The sequence below is a fragment of the Lygodium microphyllum genome, chromosome 21, assembly GCF_053477565.2.
Source record: "Lygodium microphyllum isolate KBCC chromosome 21, Lygodium_microphyllum_v1.1.10, whole genome shotgun sequence".
In the NCBI taxonomy this organism is placed as follows: Eukaryota; Viridiplantae; Streptophyta; class Polypodiopsida; order Schizaeales; family Lygodiaceae; genus Lygodium; species Lygodium microphyllum.
The window spans coordinates 51,932,379-51,960,239 of NC_141155.1; the positions used below are offsets into that span (position 1 = coordinate 51,932,379).

Sequence of the window (27,861 nt, forward strand, 5' to 3'; positions counted from 1 at the left end):
TGGATTTACAACCATTCACTATGTCTATATGGTCAAAGTGATACAAGAACTAGAACCCACTTTTTTTGAGCAAGCCATGCGAAAAGAAAAATGGGAGAAAGCCATGGATGAAAAAATGGATGCCTTGGAAGCAAATGCTACATGGGAATTGGTACCTTTGCCTAAAGGTAAGAATGAAATTGGTTGTAAGTGGGTTTATAAGGTAAAGCACAATGCAGATGGTTCTGTGAACAGATACAAGGCAAGATTAGTAGTCAAGGGGTATGCACAAACATATGGCATTGATTATGAAGAAACATTCAGTCCGGTTGCAAGGATGGCAACCGTAAGAGCAGTCATTGCTATGGCTGCATCAAAGGAATGGTCTTTACATCAGATGGATGTAAAGAATGCCTTCTTGCATGGTGATTTGCAAGAAGAGGTATATATGGAGCAGCCACTAGGTTATGTGCATGCTGTTCATCCTGAGTTTGTTTGCAGGTTGAAGAAAGCATTGTATGGCTTGAAGCAAGCACCTAGAGCATGGTCTGACAAGATAGGATAGTATCTTGTCACTATTGGCTTTCAGATTTCCAAGGCAGATTTCTCACTTTATGTGAGAAAAACAGAGAAAGGTATTATGCTACTTGTCATTTATGTTGATGATTTGATTATGACAGGTGACAGTGATGAAGATATCCTTCATGTGAAAATGATATTGAAGCAGAAGTTTGAGATGAATGATTTGGGAGAGCTGCGTTATTTCTTGGGCATTAAGGTGATTAGATCACCAAGTGGGATACGGCTCTTGCAGAGGCAGTATGGATTGGACATGCTGTCCAAATATGGGATGACAGGCTGTAAGCCTATTTCAGTTCCTTTGGAGCAGAATGTGAAGCTGAGCGCAGTTGCAGGTGAGCTTCTCGAAGACCCTACTATGTACAGATGCATAGTAGGAAGTTTGATTTATATGACTATTACCAGGCCAGATTTGAGCTATGCTGTTGGATTGGTAAGTCAGTTTATACAGGCTCCAAGGAAACCGCATTTGGATGCGGCTAGACGCATACTCATGTATGTGAAGTCCACATTGCAGTATGGACTACTTTATGAGACTGGGGTTCAGATACAGTTGCATGGATACACTGATGCTGATTGGGCTGGTAGTATTTCTGATTGACGATCTACCAGTGGATATGTGTTCTCTTTTGGGAGTACTGCAGTCACTTGGAGCAGCAAGAAACAACCTACAGTTGCCTTGTCAAGCACAGAGGCTGAGTACAGGGGCGCAGCAATGGCTGCATGTGAGGTAGCTTGGTTGCATAAGCTACTTTATGATATGCATCAGTCTACAGATGGGCCAGTTTTCATTTATTGTGACAACATGAGTAGTATACACTTGGCAAATAACCCAGTCTATCATGCTAGAACAAGGCACATTGAGGTGCATTATCACTATGTGCGGGAGAGGGTTTTACTAGGTCTTATTGATCTAGTTTATGTCAGCACAGAGGATTAGGTAGCTGACATATTTACGAAGGCATTGGGCGCAGAGAAGCTGCGCAAGTTTAGAGACCTACTTGGTGTGCAGGAATTGGGATTGAGCTCAAGGGGGAGTGTTGAGATATCGAGCTCCACTCGTGATATGCCATGGTGACCGTTGTGCATTTATGTCACCGACTTGTCAGTTGCAGATGCGGTTGGTACACCGCCCATGAATAATAGCTAGATGATAGCTATCCTTATCTACTCTAGTTCGTGGCTCAGTTAGTATGCCACCTTAGTTAGTTGAGTTTGGTTTGAGACCTATATATAGGGTTCTTCTATTTTCTATGTACTTGAGTTCTTTCTGGCTTACACAACTAAGAAGAGAAAAACTATTTTTCAGCCTCCACCTTTATGTGTATTCCCCCATTGTGCAAGCAAGAAAGCTACAAGTGAGACTCCTTCCTTCTCTCCCACAATCTTGACAATCCATACTGCCTCTGCAAGATCCGTATCCCACTTGGTGATCTAATCACCTCAATGCCCAAGAAATAACGCGGCTCTCCCAAATCCTTCATCTCAAACTTCTGCTTCAATAGCATTTTCACATGAAGGATATCTTCATCACTATCACTTGTCATAATCAAATCATCAACATAAATGACAAGTAGCATAATACTTTTCTCTGTTTTTCTCACATAAAGTGAGAAATCTGCCTTGGAAATCTAAAAGCCAATAGTGACAAGATACTGTCCTATCTTGTCAGACCATGCTCTAGGTGCTTGCTTCAAGCCATACAAGGCTTTCTTCAACCTACAAACAAACTCAGGATGAATAGCATGTACATAACCTGGTGGCTGCTCCATATAGACATTTTCTTACAAATCACCGTGCAAGAAGGCATTCTTTACATCCATCTGATGTAAAGACCATCCCTTTGATGTAGCCATAGCAATGACTGCTCTTACGGTTGCCATCCTTGCAACCGGACTGAATGTTTCTTCATAATCAATGCCATATGTTTGTGCATACCCCTTGACTACTAATCTTGCCTTATATTTGTTTACAGAATCATCTACATTGTGCTTCACCTTATAAACCCACTTACAACCAATTGCATTCTTATCTTTAGGCAAAGGTACCAATTTCCATGTAGCATTTGCTTCCAAGGCATCCATTTCTTCATCCATGACTTTCTTCCATTTTTCTTTTCCCATGGCTTGCTCAAAAGAAGTGGGTTCTGGTTCCCGTATCACTTTGACCATATAGGCATAGTGAATGGCTGTAAATCCATCATATTTCAGCCTATCCACAAGATACCTAGCTCTGGTAGACCTGCGCAAAGTAGGTTCACTCCCAGGTGCTCTCAAAACATCCCTGGTCTTCCTTACTCCAGGCGTAACAATAGAAGGAATACCCAACTCATCATCAATGCTCTGTTCTGAGCCACTGGATTCACCATCCACATAAGAGTGACCTGCATTCATATCAAACATGGGCTGATCTACCTTCTCTTTTTCTTTTCGTGAAACCTGCATACCACTATCTGCATTACTTTGAGGAGATTCTCATGATCTCAATCTGCTTGTCCATGACGAAGAATGTGAACCAGTGCTAGAGGACACTCCAAGTCCACTAATATTTTGTGACTGCTGTTGTGAATTCTGTGCAGCATTACCATTTTGTGCATCTACATCATCAATCACATTTACTGGTTTATACCAGCTACTCATCTCATCAAAAATAACATCTTTGCTCACTATATACTTACAAGTAGAAGGGTTATAGCATCTATACTCTTTCTGCTGTGCAGAGAGTAACCAATAAAGATGCACTTCTCAGCTTTTGGATCCAACTTGGATCTCAACTCATCTGGCACATGAACATAGGCAATGCAACAAAAAATCTTCAAATGAGAAATATCTGGTTTCCTACCAGTATACCTCTCCTCTGGAGTCATCCCATGTATTGCTGCAGTGGGAGTCCTGTTCATTATGTAGACTGCTGTAGCAACTGCTTCAGCCCAGTGGGCAATCTTTTTCGTTGAGCATGGCACGAGATACCTCTCCAATATGCCTGTTTTTCCTTTCTGCAATTCCATTTTGTTGTGGGGTATGACTGCATGAATATTGCTGCTTTATGCCATGCTCCTGCAGGAACCTTGCAAACTCATTTGAGAGATACTCTCCCTCCATCTGACCTTAGGCATTTTATTTGCAGGCCTGTTTCTTTTTCAACCATAGCTTTAAGAGTTTTGAAATGCCCAAACACTTCACTTTTCTTTTTCATAAAATACACCCAAACTTTTCTGCTATAGTCATCAATAAAAGTGATAAAATAATGACAGCCTCCAATAGATGCAGCTTTAGTAGTCTACACATCAGAGTGGATTAATTCCAATGGCTTCTTACTCTCTTGAACATGTCTAGGAAATGGTTTCCTTGCCTGTTTTCCAAATTGACAGGCTTCACATACCTTATGCATTTCTGCAACCTTGAATTTAGGCAATCTTGCAACAATATTTTGGGCTTGCATTGATTTAAGTCGATGTACATTAACATGACCAATGCGTTTATGCCAGATATCAATATCTGCAACTACACCGATCCCATGTGCAAACATTGTTGCACTCAAATCAGGCATGTCTGCATCCAACATAAACATTCTGCCCTTCTTCTTTCCTTTTGCTATCAAGCGACCTTTATTTTTCATATCCTCAACAAAGCATCCATGAGAATTAAATCTGACCTGCAAGCCCTGCTCAAGCGTTTGACCAACAGAAACCAGGTTCTTGGTGATATTCGGGACATGAAATACATCCGTCAGGTATTTCTTTTTCCCATCCTGCATAGACAAAGGATTTTTTCCAATCTACACAATAGGATATGCAGTATCATCACCAGTCTCCACAAATCCTGGTTTTTCCATTTTCCTTGCATCCTCCATCCATTCTACATGACCTGTCATGTGGTTTGATGCACCTGAGTCAACATACCACATATCGTTGCTTTCTTCTGCACTTGTCATAGAATTGGTCATGTGCTGCACCATAAACAAATGCTCATTTCTATCATCACCCTGTCTACCAGAAGATGCATAATTCCCTTGTTGCAATTTTCCATTCATGATGTCATTCTGCTTTTTATAGCAGTCTTTAGCCATATGACCCATTTTACCATAGTAGTAGCATTCAACATTGCTGTTTGCATTTTGCCCTCTTTGCCATCCACCACGACCTCTTTGGCTCCCCCTGCCTCTAGAGTTACCACGTCCTCCTCCATAGGACTGGTTTTCTTGAGTTTGCTGCATATTTTGATTTCTACCACGGCCTCCAGATCGACCTCCTCTACCTCTGCCTCTACCTCTTCCAACATTTGAGTAGAAGACAGCTTCTTTTGAAGTTCCTCCTGAAGAAGATGCACCACCACTTCTTTGCTCCTCAGAAATTAGAAGAGCAATCAACTCCTCAAAATCAGGAAATCTTTCACGGAGGGAAATCAATATTCGGAACTGTGCATAATCCTTTCCTAGACCATTCAAGATCATAGAAACTAAATCATCATCTTCCACTGGTGACCCAATGGAACCAAGTGCATCTGCAATCTTCTTCACCTTCATGTGGTAGTCATTGATGCTCATACTTTCTCTTTGCACATTGTGCAACTCTTGCTTGAGCTGCATTTTCCTGGCTTGTGTATTTGTGCTATACATTTTTTACAAAGTATCCCATACCTCCTTTGGCATACTTGCATCCTGAATATGCACAATCATAGAGTTTGAAATACTGATAGACAGCTAGTACATAACTTTTCTGGCTCTCTCATGCCATCCTTTAAATGCCTGCATTTGTTGTTGATTGGGAACATCAGGAAGAACTAGTTCTTCTTCGTTTCCTGCAACGAATTCCCAATATCCTTTTCCCATAAGGAAATTCATCATTCTAAACTTCCTTGCTTGGAAGTTGTTATTGTCAAGCTTTTCAGTGACAATCTGTGAGAAAGAGAATCGAACGCCATTGCAAAACACTGCAAAAATTTCTGTCACTGCAAAAAACATAGCTTCAGCCTCACAAGGGCAAATCTGTAAATTTGACAAAAGTGGTATTTGACCACACAGTCACTTCCTAGTGACGATTTTGCATCAACAGGCAACAAGGATGATTCTGTAACTCCCAATGTCTCTGCGCACAGGCATATGATGCAATTTCTAAGGTAACTTTTCACCGACCTGTAGAACAGTGGTCACACAGCAAAAAACAAGGCCTTTTCCTGAGTGCGTGTGAAGAACTTTCACCTCCAAAATAGGCCCCGAAATGGCCTCAAATCAAAAAAACAGGGCAACCAAGGGCTAAAGCCATCTCCCGCAGCATATACTACCCTCTTACTACACCGCGAAGGGCGTCTCAATCTGAGACAATACACTCTTGCACTTTCCGACTGTGCTACCTGCAGAGACTTGCTCCCAAACTCGAAAAATGAAAGCAACACTGGTCCTCTTACCAGAACACCGCGAACTTAGTTTGCTTTCTTGAGATCCTTACCACGAACCAGGCTCTGATACCATGTCAAGATTGTGGGAGAGAAGGAAGGAGTCTCACTTGTAGCTTTCTCACTTACACAATGGGGGAATACACACAAAGGCGGAGGCTGAAAATAGTTTTCCTCTTCTTAGTTGTGTAAGCCAAAAAGAACTCAAGTACAGAGAAATAGAAGAACCCTATATATGGGTCACAAACCAAACTCAACTAACTAAGGTGGTATACTAACTGAGCCACGAACTAGAGTAGATAAGGATACCTATCATCTAGCTATTATTCATGGGTGGTGTACCAACCGCATCTACAGCTAATAAGTCGGTGACATAAATGCACAACGGTCATCCTGGCATATCATGAGTGGAGCTCGATATCTCAACATGGTGGGCTTGGTGGGGCAGGCTCGTGGGGCAAGTGTGAAAGTAGGGGTAGTGACTTAATGAGGGCCAACCATCTCTCTCTCTCTCTCTCTCTCTCTCTCTCTCTCTCTCTCTCTCTCTCTCTCTCTCTCTCTCTCTCTCTCTCTCTCTCTCTCTCTCTCTCTCTCACTCACTCTCATTCATCAAGCTAGCAAATGGTTCAAGTGGGGATGTTGTGGGTGAGAGCATTTGTGTAGGGGTTGGTCTTGACGTTATGATGTCGGAGGCCCCTTCTCTCTCTCTCTCTCTCTCTCTCTCTGGTGCATGGCAAGATAGTAGGTCCCAATGCTACTAATTCTTCTTCTCCTTGCATGCCAACGATGACTGTGTCAACTTCATCATTCTCAGTGCCACTACAGTTCCCAGCACCTGAGATGATAATGATGCTAGTGGTGAATCCTAGCCTTGGATGATAATGATGATACTGATCCCCCCTTCCTATGTCTTGTCTCTTTGTTGGCAATGGCAATATTTCGCTCCTCTCCAAACTTTGAGTTCTCTAACACCTCTAGTACATCGATGATTGATTGATAACATGGTAGTTAGCCCCGATTGGGTGACTTTGATAGTAACATAGAGAGAGAGAGAGAGAGAGAGAGAGAGAGAGAGAGAGAGAGAGATTGGAGGAGACCATGGTGATCGTTAACATGACAGTGATAGGGTAGATGTGCATGTAACGTGCTCAACCAAGTCGCCCTCAATAGCATGATTTAGTGATCCATCAATATGTTTTTCTAAGCGACATTGCTTGATACTCTTTCGAATAGCACGATGTTTGTTGCTTAGGCACTCTTTGAGTCCACTTCACAATGGAAGATTTTATCCATACCCATGAGGATCAACTTAAATTTTAGGTTCTTAAAATAAACTAATGCCATCTTTCATTTTACCTAATGTTCATATTTGAGTGAAAGCTTGTGCTAGATTACTCGAACTAAAGCCGACTTGTGTCGTACTTGGTTCAAGGAGGGTGAAAAACGAGGAAAAGTATAGGCATGTCAACCCCTCTGCCTGTAGAACACACACATACTTCTAAAGCTACTTGACCTTCTGACCTAGTACCTAAAATGCACCTTTTAGGCCTAAAAAGCAAAATTGCTTGTTATTGCATGGTGGACCCATTAATGCATGATTTGTATCATTATGCTCAATAAAAGGATTACGAGGAGCTCTGATTGAAAAATATGGTAGGGGATGGACCTACAAAAACAAGCATGTCCCCACATAATAGTTAGAAATTCTTGACAAACCAGTATAATAGTCCCCACGTAATAGTTAGAAATTCTTGACGAATCGGTATAATAGTTAGACATTCATGTTGGCAAAGAAACCGTAAGTGTTCTTCCTCTATGGTCCTCTCTCTCCCTCCCCCCCTCTCTCTCTCTTGGCAGTGCAAAACGATGGAGTGAGTTAGGGAGCCATCAAGTGCACATTTACTGCTCTCACTCACACACACACTCTCTCTACAGTGCAACGCCTCTAGAGCATCTAGGCAGAGGCAGGCAAGGTGAGGTAAGAGCCAACACGTGATGAGATGCAGGCGAGGCGGGCATGTAGGCTACGTGTGATGAGAGGTTGTATGCAGCGAGGAGGGAGGTGGGCAAGGTGGAGCAAGCTTGTAGCGTGAGGCCGCTGGCACCAAGGCAGCAAAGAAGCAAGCTGCTAGCACTAGGGTAGCGAGGCACCAGCAAGGCAGTAGAGAAGTAAACCACCAGCACTAGGGCAATAGGGTACGAGCAATAAGGTGTAGAGAAGGCGGGCGTTGACAGCGGAGCAGTAGGGTGTCACAGCAACATGATGCTAGGAGTAGGGCACGAAGAAGTGAAGTGCCAATTCTTCATGCCAATAGCTGCAGCAAGGATGGGGTGACGGGCAAGAGAAGAGAGAGAGAGAGAGAGAGAGAGAGAGAGAGAGAGAGAGAGAGAGAGAGAGAGAGAGAGAGAGAGGGGGGAGAGAAGTGAGATCAGAAAGAAAATAACTTTGGAGAGAGAGGGAGGGAAAAAATGTGAGAAGAGAGAAAAGAAACGAAAATAATTTGGAGAGAGAGGAAACAGAGAGATACATTTGAGAGAAGGAAAGAGAGGTGAGAAGAGAGAGAAAATTAAAAAATTCGAGGGAGAAGAAAATAATTACAGAGAAAGGTGAGGAGTGAGAGGAAAAAATCAAGAGGGAGAGGGGAAGAGCGATAAAAAAATGTGAGAGAGAGAGAGAGAAAAGAAAGAAAAAACGTTAAAGGGAGAGAGAGAAAGGAGAGGAAAATTTGAGGGAGAGAGGTGAGAAGAATGAAAAATTTTTGGGGAGAGGTAAAAAATTTAGAGGGAGAGAGAGGGGAGGGGAGGAAAGATTGAGAGAGAGAGAGAGAGAAGAAAGAAAAAGAATTTGAAGGAAGAGGGAGGAAAGAGAAAAATTTGAGAGAGAGAAATGTGAGAAGAGAGAGAAAAGAAAATAAAATTTGAAGAGAGAGGCGAGAAGAGAGAGAAAATAAAGAAAATAAATTGAGAGGAAAAATTTGAGACAGCGAGAGGTAAGAAGAGAGAGATAGAGAGGCAAGAAATATGGAAAGAGGAGAAAAATAATGAGAGAGCGAGAGGAAAAAAATTAGTGGAAGAGAGAGGGAAAAAAGGGAGAATAAAATTTGGAGAGAGATAGGGTGAGAAAGAATAAAGTTGAGAGAGAGAGGGAAAGATGAGGAAAACAAAATGCAATGTGTGGGAAAGAATTAAGGAAAGCAAAGTTGCCCGATGGTAGCATAACAATTTCACTTTCCTTAGTTAGTTGCTTTACTATGAAGTTGCCTAGTGTTCCTTGCATATGAATGGCAAGTTTGTTCCTTTCACAATGTTATTTGTGATAGCTTCACGCCATAAGCCACCATAAAACAACCTAGAATTTTTTCACTGAAAAGATAAGAAAAGTGAAATATAATGTGCGGGGAAGAAGCCATGGAAGCGAAGCTGCTTCACACAATAATATGAAGCAACATAACATACTCTGCACACGAAGCATGCAAAGAAACAATAGTATTTTATAGGGAAATTGTAAAAAGAACACTATCATGTGTTTATTCCATATTATTCTCTCATTTTATAACTTTATTTTTTACATCTTCTTTAGAAACATCTCACTTTTTGTGAGATGATTACTATAAAGTATGGTTATCACCATGTTTCCTTACCTTAGCTAATGTTGTAGAATGAGTTTTGCTCCATTCCTCCATATGATAAAATGCATGAGTCTTTCCACTTGTAATTGAGTGCCTTTCCACACTTTTTTATGTGTATATGGAGGTGTGATATAAAATTTACATGTAGTGCGTCTATGTAGTTTCTGTCTCTATAATGGAGATTGAAAAAATTTCTATGAATAATCTATTGGACGTGTACAAATAATTATTGCAGCTTGCAAATTCTAAGGTCAATCAAAGCAAGACTAAACTCTTCTATTTGTCTTGGAAGGAGCCGGAGCAGCGGATTCTGCAGATGGGCTTCAAGTTCATAAGGCTTGGGTAGCTAGTTAGATAGATAGGTGTGCCCATTGGAGTGGAAGTCACTCTTAATCAAAGGTTTGACTAGTTTAATACCAAGTTTCAAGAGAAAATCAAAGGCAAGTTGGGAGTCCCTTTCTCATTCACTAGGATGAAGAGCATCCTAGCTTCTAAACTATATATGTTGCTTCTATGCTGCCTTTCTCCTAGGTTGCATGAAGTAAGTTGGAAAAAAGCCTAAGACATACTCTTAGGTACAAGCAAGGCAGGGATGGAATATACACCCTAACAGAAGACAAGAAGGGGGGGGGGGTTGCTGGTTTAGAATCCTTGGCCAGTAAAGCGCAAAGTCTTACTATGTCCCTCCTTAGGAGGATGGACAAATTGTCGTTGTGGATGGTGTTGATGAGACGTTGGAATGCAACAACTAAACTAAAAGGAACAGTATGGAATGGCATCAGATGGCAAGATGCCTTCAAAATCAAGATATCATGCTCAAAGGATGTCTATTTGTGAAGTAATGGCAAAAGATATTGACCAATGCAAATTGGGACTCGAAGGGTTAAAAAAGAGGTGATACCTCTTTGATAAAAAATATTTGGTTGTTCCCCCTAGCCTTTAATCCCCCATATGCTTTAGTGCATAGAAATCCCAAGCTTGCAATCTCCATGTTCAGTAAAGGCCTTCTAGTGTGGGCAAATATTTGGGATGCATCGAAACCCTATAATACAACTTTATAAAACTTTTTAATGAGAATAAGGAAACTTAAAACTTATTCTTTATAAGATGGTAGGCTGAGTTTTCTTTTTCTTTTATTTTTGGCTCACGGGTCATAAACTCCTTTTCTTAGAGAAGAAGGAATGATGGTATCTGCATCAGCTAGCTCATTTACCTTGCTGATCAACACTTGCTTTAATTACTAACTTGCAACACATGGGTGGAGAAGAAGAAGGAATGTTGGAAGAGTAAGCTGTGAGGAGTGCTTCTCAAGACATCGTAGACGACATGAAACTAGTACGTGGCTCCAATCAAAGAAGATAACAAGAAAATTCAAACTATCTCACTAGGAAAGTAATTGAATGATAATAGTAATTCAAGATCTCATGGATGATTGGCCTACTTCTATGGTGCAGAAGGATTATTTGATACTCTAGGATCTTGTGAGCCTTGCTAGGAAAAATTTGGCACATTGCAAATTGATTCAAGACTATAGTTGAGCTATTATCATGAACTTGCATCACAAGTGGAGGAAAGTTTGGCCCAATGGTAAAGCTCTCCACTTGGAAGAGAAGAATCTCTAATGTTTGGAAAGCAACATGGTCATATAGGGCCAATGTGCTAAGATGGAGGATCATGTTGAAGGCGCTTCCACTTCACACTAGACTCTCAAAAACAATAATGGTACCCCCTCTATGTCCCCTATGTGGATGCGCTGAAGAGATATAGAAACACTTGTTTTGGGAGTGTATACAAGTAGCTCTGTTGTGGAAGGTAATGAGAAGATGGCTGAAGGATTCCAATGAGAAGATGGTGGAAGGATACCAATCTGAAGAGCAATTTGGAATGACCAACATGCTATTTGTTGACCTCTTAAATTTGGATGACAGCACTTGGAAGCTTGTTAGCTAGCTCTTAGGGGTTGTTTTGAAATTCATAGGGATTAAAAGGAACAATGTCATATTTCAAAGAGATGTACATGAGTTGTCTAATAACTGTATTGGACAACTTAAAATGGAGATCATAGTTATATAAGTTTTGTGTAGGGAGAAATGCTGGATCTATACATTTTTTTGGAGAAAGTTGAGGCTGATGGCGTGATACTATGTTGTATCATTATAATGATTTGTGTTGTTATTGCATATATGCTTTTTTGTGGAAAGGTCATAGTTCAAAAGATGTTGTTTGACCTCGCATTTATGGAGAATGTAGATAGAGTGATGTGATGTGTAATGTGACACACATTGCTTTGTTGAATTGTGGCCAATGGACCATACATAATTTGCAAAACATGTGAAGTGAGCAAGGTGTAGCTACCTAGTGGCATTACATGCTTCGCTAGCTCCACACTAAAACGACTGGAGTGAGCTCACTTTTGCATGGCAATTTTGTGAGCACACTTTGTGTGGTGTTAATGTGAAGCGAGCAAGGTGTAGCTACTAGTGGCATTACATGCTTCACTAGCTCCACAATAAAACGGCCAATGTGAGCTCACTTTCGAAGCTGCATCTATACTATTAGTTAAGGAAAGGTGGGGGCGGGTGCCATGTGGCAGCACCCCACCTCCCCCACAAAAAAGAAAGAGCACGCGGGGGCGGGTGCCACGCATCCAACATCCGCCCCCCTGCAAAAATTGCGCCCACCCCGGCGGGGCGAGCCTAGGCACGGAGTGCCTAGTTGTTTATTTTACACGAAGCTTGCCGGCAAATCTGGCTAGGTCAACTCCACAAGTGACTAGTGACAACGTTGCTTTTGTAGTCTTTCGAGTGCCTAGGAAATATCTTCCTTCCTTCACAATATATAACTATTTTTACCTTTATGAGAAATTTTAACTTCCCATAGATGATAGACCTTTTCACGATATTGCTCATCAGAACGTTCAACGTACCTTTAGGCCTATTGAATACATTACTATTACTACAAGCTTCAGAGCAACATCAGCAGGAAGAAAAATGGCTGCTTCTGTCCAGGTGAAATCACAGGAGCTCCCATAACGGCTTGATCCTCTGTTTTGGCCAATATGCCAAAAATACAGCTATAATCTCTGGTTTTCAGCTAAGAAACCTCCATTGCATGTGAATGATGAATGTAATTACATGCAAAGGTCTTGCAGGAGGGAGACCACCAGCTGAAGCTATACAATTACTGGCGGAGCTCCTGCTCATGGCGGGTCAGGATTGCACTTGCTTATAAAGGTTTTCTGACTCTCCTGCCAGAATTTATCTAGTGATTGCTGTGCTTACCATGTTTGGCTACATGATTACTAAATACTCCGGTCGATTGTCTTGATTGGCACTTTGACCACTTGCATTGAACTGTGTAATTCTTGGCAGGAATACCTTTTGAATATAAATCGGTTGACTTGGTAAAGGGAGAACAGTTCAATGAAGGTTATCATTCAATATCTGTTTACAGTCCATGTCTGATAAGTGTTTAGTTTTCTCAATCATAGGTTTCGAATGTGCAGCAATTACAGATTTCAAGAAGCTAAATCCACTTGAGTGTTTAGTTTTCTTAATCATAATCTTAATCCGTTTCTGGAATGTGCATCAATTGCAGGTTTCAAGAAGCTAAATCCATTTTGCACAGTCCCAGTTCTGGAGGACCAAGGCTTTGTTCTTGCTGATTCCTTAGCCATCTTAGAGGTATCAAGTTTCAGCTTTCACACAAGACACATATCGCAAAGTTAACTTGCAAACATGTCATGCTTTTACACATGGAGACCACACTTTTTATCAATCTTTCTGACTGTTTAGCTCAGTCAAGAGCTTTAGGTTACTAAATGAACACCAAAAGCTGAGAGAACTACAAGAAATGGGACATGTATTGTTCCGTTTGATCCTCTTGTTTGAGTTGTTTCATTTCATTCATAGGTTAAAGAGGATCCTCTTGCCCAGACTCTGACCGACCGTGGATTGCTTGTTTTTATACTGGAGGATTGTATGATCCACTTCTGTCCACTGACTGGCCAAAACCTGGCTCTCAATCAAAGGAGTGGGGTCACAGTTACTGATTTCTGCACTGACATTCTTGTATTCACCCTTTATGCTCTCAAACCCTAGAACACTTTTCTCCTTTATTTGGTTGTTTTCCCTGTTGTCTTCTCTCTTTTCATTACAACCATTAACCACCTTTGTAACTGTGAGAGTGCGCTGCGGAAGAGGGAATACGAACACGGAGGGAGAGAGAGAGAGAAAGCAGAAAATAAGGAAGAGAAATCTGCACTGACTGAAATGAATGCTGAATACACTGAAATGGACTGATCAGTCCCTGCACGCAGCCCACAGCGTCAGTGAGGGCACCAGATCAGGCTGATGATGATGGCAGCACCACCACGGGGGAGAAGGAGTGTCGGAATCTGCAAGAAGACAACTGACCAAGTGGGGAGGGGGGCTGCCAATAAATAGGCAACGGACAAACCCTAACCCTAACCCTAAAATGGGCCCAAACCCTAAAATGGGCGCAAACCCTAAAAGTGCCCTAAAATGGGCGCCCCACAACAGTGATCAAAAAGTGGCCGGGCAGCCAGTGGCTGCCCACTAAAAGAGGCCAAAAAGAAATACACAACCTAAGACAGCCAGTCGAGAGTGACTAGCCTCCCCCATCATAACACATGACAGACATGTCAGAGCTCCTAATGTCCTCGTCTGACTCAGACTGAGGCTCACAGGCAGGAGATGACAAGGCATGACAAACATGACTGCTAACACCCCCTCTCAAATCCTGGATGTGACTGAAGGCCGAAGAGGAAATAGAGCCTGGGGCGGCAAGAGGAATGCCAAGGTCGATGAAGTCCGTCGATGTAGATTGCCGCTGAAAGAGCTCCTCACGATCCTAGAAAGCCCCCTCTAAAACACTAGGGGCCAGGGAATCCACAGCCGCATCACTGAGATCGTCCCCCTCTGAAAGGGATGGGGGATACGAGGGAACCACCGGAGGAGAGGGTGGGGGATGGGAAGGAACCTGTGGAATAGAAGGTGCACAAGCGGGAACGGGTGTAGCAATAGACTACCTCGGAGGACCCTGCATCAAAGAAGGGGAATGGAACTTGTAAAGCCCGCTCTCTTGCCAACCTGTAGATAAGACAGCTCCTATAAGAGAATCCTCATTAACAATGGCATGCTCGGTGAAGATCACTCGTGTGCCAAGCCTCGTAAGGCCATAAACTAAGAGGAGGGGAAGGCCCAAATCCGGAACATGTAGGGCCTGTGAAAAGGAGCTCGAAGGTTGGTCAGTAAACAAAGGCAATGTGCCAACACCACTAATAGGCACCGATAAAATGTCACCAACAGTGACTGAACCCTCTGATGGACGGAGATCCTGTAACAAATCACCTCGGGGAGTCATATGACTCGAAGCACCACTGTCCACTAACCAAGGTTGCGCAAAAGACACTGCAGCCACGGAAGAAGGATCCTCCTCCAAAGCATGGATATGAAGGAACACTGACTCATGGGTAACAGCTGGTGTAGAGGTAGAAGAAGGCTCCGATGTAGATCCATCCTTCGCTCCCGGACGAAGGTGAGGGTACTTCTTCCAACATTTCTCCTCGGGATGTGTCCCTTTCCCACAGTGTGGGCACTTCGGTCGCTCTGAATCTGAGTCAGAGCCTGAGGAACTGTCCTTCTTCTTAGCGTTTGACTTCTTCTTCTTCTGTCCTCCCGAACCTGCAACAAAGGCTTTAGTGGAGTCGGATCCACTAGCACTAACCTCTCTGATTCGCTCGTCATGCTCCAAGACAAGAGGGGATAGCTCCTCCCATAGAAGCTTCTCACGGGTCCTCGATGTAAGAAGGCTGGTGTAGAGGACATCAAACCGAGGCGATGGCAGTTGAGTCAAAAGAATCATAGCCATGTCTTCAGAAGATATCGTCCAACCGAGGGATGCAAGCTCATCCCTCATATCCTGTAATCTGTTGATGTGGTCCTTCATGGAAGGACTATCATCAATAGCGAGCATCCGCAACTTCTTTTCAAGAGATATCCGGTGGGCGAGCGTCTTCTGTTGATAGAGAGATACAAGCTTTCTCCACACGTCAGTTGCAGTCTTCAACCTGTGAACATGAACAAGGACAGAATCCTGCAAACTCAGAAAGAGGAAAGATCTGGCTCTAGAATTAAGCCGATCCCATAAGGCTGCACGATCCATAGATGTCCCATCTGCGGGATCCACCTTAGGCCGGGGAATAGGAACAGAAACAAGCTCCCAAAGATCGAAGGAGTCCAAGATACACTCCACCTTGCAGGACCATAGAGAGAAGTTGGAGGCATCCAACCGGTCCTCTTTGGGCAGCTGAGGAAGTACGGGTGCCTGTACAGGGGGTACCAAAGGCTGCATCTTCGGCCCACTGGAAGAGGCTCGCCGAGATATATGAATAGAAGGGGGACGAGAACGAGGAATAGACTCCGTATGACGATCCTCGCTATAGAAATCACGCCTCCGTTCAGATGAATGTCGAGACAAAAGCTCATCATCTGAGTCATCAAAACCTGTAAACTGATGATAAGACATCTTCCAATTTGCAAAATACCAAACACCAAAGAAAACTGTGCCGATGCCGAAGAATGACCACCAGAAGGGTCACCAACCACCAGAAGAACCACCAAACTCCAGGAAATCAGGTCGCCTATCACCAGGAGGTGAAAACGCAGCTGTGTAGGGCACAAAAGCCGGAGGGAAAGTTGCCAGGCACCAAAACGCAGCCAAGAAAAGAAGCGCCAGCTGGAGATGAGCCGCCAGGAGGGAATACGACCACCGTGGATGCAAAACGCAGCTTGTAGTGGAGTCGCCCAGCTGAAAAGAAGGCCACCCAGCTGAAAACGCAAGGAGACAGGGCTGGTTGATGACGTGGCAGCCTCTGGAAGGGGCTGATGCAGCAAACGCAAATATTCAGACCACCTATGCAGCAAATGCAAATATTCAGACCACCTGGAGGGGCCGCCTGGCTATTGGAGAGAAGGGGGGGCAGCAACAGATAATAGGTGTGGTCTCTCTCCAGTCGATGAAGACCTCCGTGCTCTCAGTTTGGCGATGATACCATGTGAGAGTGCGCTGCGGAAGAGGGAATACGAACACGGAGGGAGAGAGAGAGAGAAAGCAGAAAATAAGGAAGAGAAATCTGCACTGACTGAAATGAATGCTGAATACACTGAAATGGACTGATCAGTCCCTGCACGCAGCCCACAGCGTCAGTGAGGGCACCAGATCAGGCTGATGATGATGGCAGCACCACCACGGGGGAGGAGTGTCGGAATCTGCAAGAAGACAACTGACCAAGTGGGGAGGGGGGCTGCCAATAAATAGGCAACGGACAAACCCTAACCCTAACCCTAAAATGGGCGCAAACCCTAAAATGGGCGCAAACCCTAAAAGTGCCCTAAAATGGGCGCCCCACAACAGTGACCAAAAAGTGGCCGGGCAGCCAGTGGCTGCCCACTAAAAGAGGCCAAAAAGAAATACACAACCTAAGACAGCCAGTCGAGAGTGACTAGCCTCCCCCATCATAACACATGACAGACATGTCAGAGCTCCTAATGTCCTTGTCTGACTCAAACTGAGGCTCACAGGCAGGAGATGACAAGGCATGACAAACATGACTGCTAACAGTAACATCATTTGCATGTCCATGAACATACTTATATACACCCTCAAACTGCTGGATGAGCGGTTTCTCCGCCGAGGCATAGTATATGGCCAATCTGTCGCAATTCTGAAGTCACTTTCATAATGCTTGGACCTTTGTTGAGTTATAGGTCGAACAGTTTTGTTTAGCTGGGTTCAACTTGGAACTCCCATACGCATCGTCATTTGCAGTTTGCTTTTCCCCCTATTGCCATCCTTGAGCAAAATCAATAAATGTGGAATGTGAGAAAGCTTATCAACACGAGCACAATCGATAGAGCTGGAATGGCAGAAAGATTTGTCAACATGGGTTCTAGATCCCCACAATTTTATGTAGGGTGTACATGTCATGGGTTAGAGTCTGAGTTTTAGTGCACATTTCACATTTTATGCCAGAGTGGGCTGAGGCTGCCTTGATTTTTGGCACCAGTTCTCAGCTGGCCGACTGGTAGTTTGGGCTGCCTGACTGGTCATCTACTTTGGTAAACCTATTGCCTGTTTATAGGCAGCCTCCTCTCCTCACTTATCCACTTCAGTTGTCTCCTGGTGGAGAAAGAGAGACCATGCCTACTGCTGGTGACTTGGAGCCCGAGCTTTGTATTGTCTTGTACCTTGGTATATGGATTTCATTTCCCAAGCATATTCTTTTTGAGTTCATTTGTTCTTTGCAATGTTCTTCTTTCTTTTTGTGCTTGTGCAGTCTATTACAGATGTTTCTCTCGCTTCCATTGCTGTCCCCTATTTTGACATGGTATCAAACATCTGTGTTATGGTGCTTTTCTCTGCTGCAGTTCTGAGTTTGCCTTGTTTTGATGCTGAACTTACCTTCAATTGACTGCTGTGCACTGTTCAAAAGGCTGGATGACTTCTCTGTCTGCTGATTCGAGCTGTTTCCTGCCCTGTCCAACCTGCGTTTACAGGTCTGCACTCTGTGTTTGACCAGCAGTCCCTGTGTTTTCAGTTTCTGTCCCTTTTTCAGGCCTGGGCATCCTTCCTTTGTGCTGAACAACTGCTTTCCCTGGCTGCAAACTCTGCATTTACCTCCCTGCAGGCTGCACCATGGTTTCTCAACTGCCTTTGGGTAATCTCTACTGTTGTGATTGTTTCTCTGTGTATGTTCTCTATTTTCAGCAGTCACCTTCTTCAAACACGTTTTTCTTACAGAGTAGAGGAGATGCCTAACTATACTCCTATTTTAGACCTGTACACTTCAAAAACAGATCTACACATCAGTCAGTTGGTGAGGCTCCTTTCCACACAGAAAGGATATACCATATTTGGGACGACTTGTGAACCCTTGTCTTCATCATAGCCAGGCTCGGTGTTAGGTTTTCATAATCCTTTTGATTCATTTGACCAAACAACCTTCTCTGTTGCTCCTTTCGATGTGTAGGGTCTAGATCCAGGTCATCTAGGATTCCGTGACCAATATGAGTATGTCAATGTCAATAAGAAGGCTCTGAAGGCAGATGTACATCTACAGGTATATCTGTTGCATTACATTCTACTTCATTTGAGCATGTTGCTAGTGCTAATTGTCGGCAATTCCCTCTTATCCCTCCCTATTCTCATGCTAATATAGATTCTCTTTCTTTTGCTTTTAATAGCTTAGGATTAAATTCTACACTTACATCAGGCACAATAGTATTAGGATCTTCTATTTCCAGTCCTAGTACATTTTTCTTTTCCATTTTACATATGAGCTACCCATTGAATGCCACTCTGCCCTTTGGTACTCCATTATGAGAAATGCCACCCATATACACTGTACCTTACACCCCCAAGTGAACACACCTATCTATCCTTAGATGGTGGTGTGATACTCCCCTTGGATATGTATCTATGGTCACTTAGACACAGGGATATCTATCCTCTACTTATGGTGCATCTTCATACAATCCATGGGGCCATGGGCGATGCAGGGATTTCCATCCTCTACTTATCATGTGCTTATTAATCCTCCTTCAACTACTTGGTAACCATGCCTATGCATAGTCGGCCTGTGCCAACACATATTGTTGGGTGTAAAGTCCCTTCGGGTGTCAAGTCCCTTAATCTCCGTCTGGATAAACTTTCGGGTGGGAACACACCCTTATTTGTACCCTAACATAGAAATACATTTTATTCTTTGTGTATTGTCATTAACTGGTACACTCATCTTGGGATTCTCTCTCTCTCTCTCTCAACACTGCTCTTGCTCCATTTCTGTCTCGCACTTTATTGCACACTCATCCCAACAAATTGGTGTCAGAGTTGCACAAGAGTGTGGGCGCTTTCCCAAGGATGGTGCGAGTAAGTTTTGCGCGCGTGAAGGAGTCAGAAAGTTCACCTTTCAACCAGTCGAGCGTGAGTAGGCATTTGCATTGACCAGGCGACTGGTCAGTTCGTTAGTTTCGTCAGTCGCATTGTTTAGCTAGCGTGGGCAGTGGGTCAGTTGGAGACGGTCATTTTTGACCAAACAAGGACAGGCGGAGACCACTAGGTGACGTCATGAACAACAAGCAAGCCAGGCGTGAGGCGCAGGCCAGCAGGTGACGGCGTAGGCCAAGAGTGAGGCGACAAGTCAACTGTCACGTTTCGTCCATTTTCTTTCGTCAAAATTTTTATTAATTTCTGCAGACTATTCTCCTTCCCAATGACGAGGGCTCATACGTGTAAGCACAACTCTCAGATTTGTGCATAATTATGTGCGAAAATTCGAGGATTGTCCAAGATTTGATGCTGTCATGCATAACGGTGACATTGGATCCGAAAATTGCAGAAAATGTGCACATTGGCCTTGAAAATTTTGGGGCTTTTCATGTATTAGTGAAACTTTACTCAGAGGAACCGAATTTACTGACATTGGTGCACTTTTGGACCCGAGAAATTTGGGGTTTTTGCAAAATTTTACTAAATTTGCCTGTTTTATGCTCTCGAAAACACATGTTAATGCAATTGGGGCAGATTGGTCAGTGAAACTCTGGGGCTTTTGCTGAAATTTGTGAATATTGGCAAAATTGACGTGTGAAATGCACATTGGGGACATTGTTGAAGCAATTTTGGTGCTGTAAGCAGTGAAATTCATGTTTATTATCTCCAGTTGTGAGATTTTGAAGAAATTGCAGAGAACTTTGGTGTTTTTGTGTATTAGAAGTGCTTTTGGGCACATATCTATGTAGAACAAATGTTTGGCAGCTCCTATTGAGTTGATATATTGCTGAATATTCATGGTGCAGTAGTCTTAGTGATCTCTTGCAGATTTGGGATTGTTGCAAATGTATTTTTGGTAATATTGCTGAAGTGGGAGTCACTTTGCAATGGTGTATGTATGGATTATATGCTGAAATCTGAGTTATATTGTTGAAAGTCATTCCTTCTACTGTTGTACATGAGGTTGGATCAAATCTTGGGCTGAAATTAGCTGAATATTCAGCCTAATATTTATGGTCATAAAATCCAGAATTGATACTTGTCACTTTGTTGAATAATGGCCACTAATGCTTCTAGCAGCAATGAGACTAAATCCCTTTTTGAAATCAAGAGGTTTGATGGCATTGGCTTTGACTCGTGGAAGGACAGGATACAAGGCATTTTGTTTCTCAAGGACTGTGATGATACTCTCTTGGAAATCAAGCGTGTAGCTATGATAGATGAGGATTGGGCTAGACTCAACAAGAAGGCCATTGCATACATTAAAATGGCTTTATTTGATGATGTACTTACAAACGTTAAGTGTCTTGATACGGCTTATGCCATGTGGAAAAAGTTGATGGATACTTATGAAAATACAACTCCAGTAAATCAAGTGCATCTCATGTGCAAGCTTGTGAAGATGGAGTTGGACGAGTCTAAGCCAATATCGGAGCATTTAAGTGATTTCATAGGGATTTTGAGTGAGTTGTAGGACTCTGGTTTGCAGCCCTTCAATGATAAATTGAAGGCTATTTTCTTGTTGATGACTTTGCTTGATAGCTAGGAGTCTTTGGTTTCACTACAACCCCCTTGCTTGAACCTTTGATGGTATTAGGGGCTCTATTCTCAATGAGGAGATTAGAAGAAAGTCCAACATCGGAGCATTTAAGTGCTTTCATAGGGATTTTGAGTGAGTTGTAGGACTCTGGTTTGTAGCCCTTTCAATGATAAATTGAAGGCTATTTTCTTGTTGATGACTTTGCCTAATAGCTAAGAGTCTTTGGTTATTTCATTATAACCCCCTTGCTTGAACCTTTGATGGTGTTAGGGGCTCTATTCTCAATGAGGAGATCAAAAGAAAGTCCAGTGGAGAAAGCAGTGGTTCAGCCTATCATCTTAGAGACAGGTTAAAAAGAGGGGAAATGTAGGAAATAAAGGGAAAAGTAGGAATAAAAGCAAGGGCAAACAACAGAATGTTACTTGCTATCAATGTGGGTGTAAAGGGCATAAAAAGCCCGATTGTCAGTACTACAAGAAAGAGCAAGAAGGAAGGAAAGAAAAAGAAGGATGACAAGAAAGATGATGACAACTCTCTCTCAAAAGAAGCTGCAAAGGTAAATGCTGCATCTAGTGTGGTCATTGAAGAGCTCTCTGACACTGGAGAGATACTTGTCGCAGCCTCATGCAATGTAGATGTTATGGCAATAACAGGTGATATGCACGCAACACATCACCAAAAAGGAGGTGATTGATGCATTACTTTCAGCTCATGATGGGCTGTCCCAATCATGGATAGTGGACAATAGTGCCTCTTTTCATGTTACTCCCTCTTTGAAGTCATTTTTTGAATATACTGCAGGTTGCCTAGGCAAGGTTTACTTGGACAACAATTATGCATGTGAAATAGAGGGTGTAGGTACTATTCACTTGGCCCTTGAAAATGGCCAAGAGCTGATTTTACAGGATATCAAATATGTACCTGGCATAAAGAAAAGTCTATTGTCAGTTGGGCAGCTTGATGCAATAGGATATTTTACTACCTTTGGTGGTGGATCTTGGAAAGGCCACAAGGGCTCTATGCTGATAGTTAAAGGCAGCAAAAAGGGGACTTTGTACTATTTGCATTGTAAAGCATTACTTGGCATGTTTTTGGCTATGGTTGAAGTTCATTCAGAGATGAAACTTTGGCATAAAAGACTTGGCCATATGAGCCAGAAAGGCCTTCAGGTTCTCTCCTCTTTAGGGAGATTTGATGTAAAAGGCTCTGGTCTCGACTTTTGTAGTGATTGCATATATGGAAAACATGTGAAGTCTTCTTATTACTTTGGTGTCGTTATGAAGTCCAATGCTCTTGACTTAGTACACTTTGATGTGTGCACTATGCTTGTTAATTCACATGGGGGTGCATGGTACTTCGTTACTTTTATTGATGATTTCAATAGAAAGTCATGGGTGTATGTGTTAAAGAGCAAAAAGGAAGTGTTGGATGCTTTTAAAAGGTTTCATGCCTTTGTTACCACATCGAAAGGGCTCAAGTTAAAAGCTATAAGAACGGATAATGGAGGCAAGTATGTTTCTAATGAGATTAAAAAGTTTTATGAGATGCATGGTATTATGAGGGAGTTGACAACCCCTTACAATCTTGCATCAAATGGCGTGGTTGAAAGATATAACCGCACACTTTGTGAGAGAGTCATGCTGTTCACAGCTAATCTCATGCAAGAGTTTTGGGGAGAGGCTCTTAAAATTGCAATTCATGTATGCAATTGCTCTCCCAATCGTGCGTTGGAAAATGACATTCTTGAAGAGGTTTGGTCTTGTCCAAGAGATTGCCAAGTATGGTCCAACCTATAAGCCTCCATCATATGAGACACTGCATACCACTTTGTTGCAAAAGGAAAAGGATGCAATTGAATGTGCTTTGGCAATTGTGCAAGAAAGTTGGGTGAAGGATGGTGTCTCTTTGATAGCAGATGGGTGCAATGATACTTGAAAACGGTCCATCCATGGGACGGTTGCTTATTCCCGAGGAAAGATGCAATTCATTTCCTCACATGATGTCTCAAGTACAGGAAAAAGTGCAGATCAGCTTGTGGAGGAATGGGCAGAAGGTGTTGAAAAAGTTGGGGCTGAAAATGTAATCGAGTTTATTGTTGATGGTGAGGCAACAAATAGAGCATCAGGTATGAGACTTGAGGAGAGATATCCTCACATCACATTCAGCCCATGCTTTGCTCATTGTTTGAACAATTTGTTGAAAGACATTGGTAGCTTGTCATGGATTGATCCCTCTATCCAAAAGGACAAGGATATAATGAGTTTCATCCAAAGCCATTAGTTCATTCTTAGTGAGTTCCGCAGGAGATCACCTAAAAAAGATCTCGTAAAGTACTCTGAGACGCGCTTTGGCTATAACTTTTGTTGGGTATTTCACTCATGCCTCACTTACGCCTACGCTCACATAGGAGTGTCGATGATCAATAGGACACTGGGACACTTTTTACTCTCACTAGGAGAGGTTTTTTCCCCAAGACTTATGATATTATTTCGTATATGCTTATGACACACACTTACGGGCACTTACCGTGTTCGGGTGTAAACATCCCCTACAACCCTAAGGTTTAAGGGTTGTACCTTGTACTTTCAGGTAACACTCTTTCAGTCTATTGCATTGGGAGTCGTGCTTCACTCTTAGATTGTCTACTGTTTTCTGTGCTGAGCTTCGATCCTGCCGTCCTCTCTCACATTTGGTATCAGAGCATTGGCTTTGCTCTGCTCAACTCAGGTTTTACCTCCACTCAGTCTAGTTCTGCCCCATCAACTGCTTCACTAACAATGCCTCAGTGGAAGACCACAAGAGCCCTTTGCAGCAGCTTGACTTGCTCCTTGGAGTCGTCTAGCTAGACGCCTGCTGCCCCGCCAGTCTAGGCTGCACACGGTCCATCCGTCAGCAGTCACCTTGCCTAGACCAGTGCCCACTTGGACTAGCCTTCTTGTTTTGCGCTCGTGTGGACCAGCGCCCTTGTGTTGCGCTCGCATGGGCCACCAGCTCGCCTGTGACGTCTCGCCCGACAGTCTTCACGTCATCAGTCGCACGCCCCGCTAGTTCTCGCCAGTCATTGCGCTTGTCAATGGTCGCCAGCTCAGTCCTACTAGCGCCCGTCTAAAGCGCCACCTGTACTTGATTGAACCCACCTGACACCTATCGACGAATTTGCGGCAGTAGTCAATCCATAAATTTTTTTGGTAAACGTTTATTTTAAAATTTTAATTCCAGTATAAATTTCTGGAAGTAGGGTTTCCTATGCGACAGGCACAACATTCAGAAACGTGTCTGGGACACATTGGATGTAAATTTTTTGGGCACATTCATAGAAAATTTTGGGGCTTTCATGTTTTCTAAGGACATTGGCATATGTACTGCAGCTATAGTCACAGAAAGATTGTTTTGAATACATTTGAAACAAGAAATTTTGGGGATTTTGCTGGTATAGTATTGCTGAACACTAATTGCACTTTGGACTGTGTGCATTACAGACAGTTTTGACAGAGTGCACCTTTGTATACTAATTGTAGAAAGTTATTTTCTGCAATTTCTGGAAATTTTCGGATTTCCAGTGTGATCCTGCTTCGACATTGCTCTTTTGCTTTTTCTTGGTAATTGATAATCATGGCAAATCAGGGAGGAGATGTCTTCACCTATGTATCCAAAGAGGACAGACTGGATGGAAATAACTATTCACTTTGGTCCTTCATGATGAAGAATGTACTTGTGGCAAAAAATCTTTGGGATTATGTCAGTGGAGAAGAAGCTCGACCTGGAGTTGTGGCTCCAGCTACTTCTCCTCCAGGAGGACGTGCACAACGAGCACCTCAGCTTGCTTCACTTTAGCCACTTTCCCAAAGAACGATAGCTCAAAAAGCATGTGATACACGCGATGCACAGGCTTTGTCGCTGATTGCATTGGGAGTTTAGCAGTCAATCATCCCCCACATTCGTTCAGCAGCTTCTTCATAAGAAGCTTGGCTAACTTTGGTACAGATGTTTGCAGGCAAGAATGAAACTCGTATCTCTTTCTTAACGAAAGAGCTAGAGACATTGAAAATGGATGAAGGTGATTCTATTCAGGATCACTTGAACAAAATTCAGGACTTGCGAGAGCAACTCATGAATGTTGATGAGTACTATTCGGATGGACAGATGATATCTACCACTTTGAACTCATTACCTCCTTCGTACTTGGCTTCATACGGCCTTAAACCTCACCATGAGGATTGCCACATAGCCAATCACTTTTCTTCAGTTAGTAAGTTTGCTTCTAGAGGAGCAAACAAGGAGAAACAGTGGTGTGGATACTAGGGGTACACAAGCCAAAAAGGGAAAATGTCATTATTGCAAGAAGCCAGGCCACTACATCACTGAGTGTAGGAAGTGAATTGCCAAGGAGAAGGAGTCAGGAATGTTAGGAATGTCAGTTTCTCATGCTTCTTCCACTGCTACTGAGTCCATGTCCTTTGTTGTAGACAGGGACTATTGCTTTTACACATGCAGTTATGACACTTCTTGGGCAGATTAAGCATTTAGCTCTACTGAGGATGCAAGCACTTGGTTTTTTGACATTGGTGCTAGGCATATTACATCTCGCAGAGATTTATTTGCTTCTATTAGTGTTGCTCCAGCTGGCAAGTCTGTACAGTGTGCCAACAATGCATCATACCCTGTTCGAGGTATTGGGGAGATTGTACTCACAGCCATTGATGGCTCTATTCTCCACCTACAGGATGCTTTATTTGTGCCAGGTATAAAGAAGAATTTGCTCTCTATTTTTTCTTTGGTATGTAGTGGATTGCAGGTCACATTTGATGATGACAGATGCATGGTGAGAGACAAAGAACACATGACTTTGGTCTTGACAGGTACTTTATGTCATGGGTTATACGAGTTGGATGCTCTTTCAGTTGATCAGTCAGCGTATTTGACATCCACTCTTACTCTTGCTATGATACAAGTAGAGTTATGGCATGCTAGGATGGGGCATGTGAACTTTGGCAGCTTGATGCTCTTACAGCGTACGTAGATGCTAGATGGATTACCTCTACTAGGGAGACCACTTGAGCACTTATATGGAGGATGTATTTTGGGGAAAATGCATCGTTTTTCGTTTCTCCGTGATGTTGCTTTTAGAGCAACAGCCAGGTTGCAGTTAGTGCATTCGGATGTATGTGGGCCTATGCAGACAAAGTCATTGGGAGGATGTTACTATTTTGTGACTTTTATTGATGACTTTACTCGATTTTGCTGGGTCTACTCTTTGGTTAAAAAGTCAGAAGTGTATGATGCATTCTTGGCTTTTCTTGCACTTGTTGAAAACCACTCTGGTTGTAAAATTAAGACTCTCCGTTCGGATTGAGGGGGGGAATACATGTTCTCTATGCTGAATTCTTTTTTGAAGCAGAAGGGCATTGTCCATATTTACACTACTGCTTATACTCCATAGCAGAATGGGGTTGCAGGGAGGAAGAATCGGTCACTCATGGAGATGGCCAGATGTATGCTGAAGGGAAAGAGCTTGTCTCACTGCTTTTGGATGGAAGCAGTCATGTGTGCTTGCCATGTTTTGAACAGATGCCCCACCAAAGCTTTGAAGAAAATTACACCTTTTGAGGCTTGGAACAGTCGGAAACCTTCTGTTGGACACTTTCGTACCCTTGGGTGCCTTGCGTATGCACATATTCCAAAGGTACTCAGAAAAAAGTTGGATAACAAGGCTGTTAAATGCATTTTTGTGGGTTATAGCAGTGAAAGCAAAGGTTACAGACTCTATGATCCTGTTTCTAAAAAGGTGTTTATCAATAGGGATGTACTATTTGATGAAAAATCAGAATTGTCCTTGGCTGGTTTACACACATATCAGGCTGCCTGTGATGTATTTAAAGGGCTGCTGCCCATTACATTTGGTGATTCAGCTGGAGTTTCAGCAAGTGAACTCAATGTTCAGCCAGCTGCTCCTTTGGAAAATGCAGAAAATCAGCCATTGGTTGATCTAAATATTCAACAAAGTGCTGAAACTGAAATTCAACAAGAGCTTATTTATAGTCAGGAGGCAAGACAAATGCCTAGATGGTATTTATAGACTATGAAAGATAGTCATCTGGATGCACCCATGGCTGGTCGTACTAGAAGGCAAGCTCGTATGCATGATACTGCACATACCATGGAGTTTGTTATAGCAGCAAGCACCCTTGATGATGAGGAGTGTGAATGTTTTGAGGATACACAACAGAGTGTGCATTGGATGGCAGCAATGTAAGCTGAATTGGATTCTATCAGTAAGAATCAAACATGGGATTTGGTGTCTTTGCCATTTGGAAAGAAAGCCATTGGAACAAAATGGGTCTACAAGCTAAAACGGAATGCAGATGGATTCATTGATAAATACAAGGCAAGGCTTGTAGCAAAGGGCTATGCACAGAAGAAAGGCATTGACTATGAGGAGACATTTGCTCCTACTTCCCGCATGATGACCATCAAGTCTATGGTTGCTTTGGCTGCTCATTGTGGATAGACTGTGCATCAGTTAGATATTAAAACTGCATTTTACATGGGGAACTTCATGAGGAAGTATATGTACAGCAGCCCATTGGTTTTGCAGTTGAGGGCTTGGAACACTTGGTTTGCAAGCTGAAAAAAGCCTTATATGGTTTGAAACAAGCTCCTAGAGCTTGAT

General features: G+C 42.9%; 1 protein-coding gene across 2 annotated transcripts in view; it reads left to right on the top strand.

Annotated features, from left to right (window-relative positions):
- Nucleotides 1-12,435: 12,435 nt before the first annotated feature.
- LOC148018001 (glutathione S-transferase 2-like) overlaps nucleotides 12,436-27,861 on the top strand; it is a 72,008-nt gene continuing 56,582 nt past the window's right edge. Inside the window, exons 1-4 of one of the 2 annotated variants that reach the window (XM_087661752.1) lie at nucleotides 12,436-12,588; nucleotides 12,732-12,813; nucleotides 12,952-13,008; nucleotides 13,178-13,263. In XM_087661752.1, coding sequence (XP_087517878.1) covers nucleotides 12,571-12,588; nucleotides 12,732-12,813; nucleotides 12,952-13,008; nucleotides 13,178-13,263 — 243 coding nt within the window. In that variant the 5' untranslated portion in view covers nucleotides 12,436-12,570. Of the gene's footprint in view, nucleotides 12,589-12,722; nucleotides 12,814-12,951; nucleotides 13,009-13,177; nucleotides 13,264-27,861 lie in introns of both variants that reach the window. The other variant, XM_087661751.1, reaches the window with a different exon arrangement.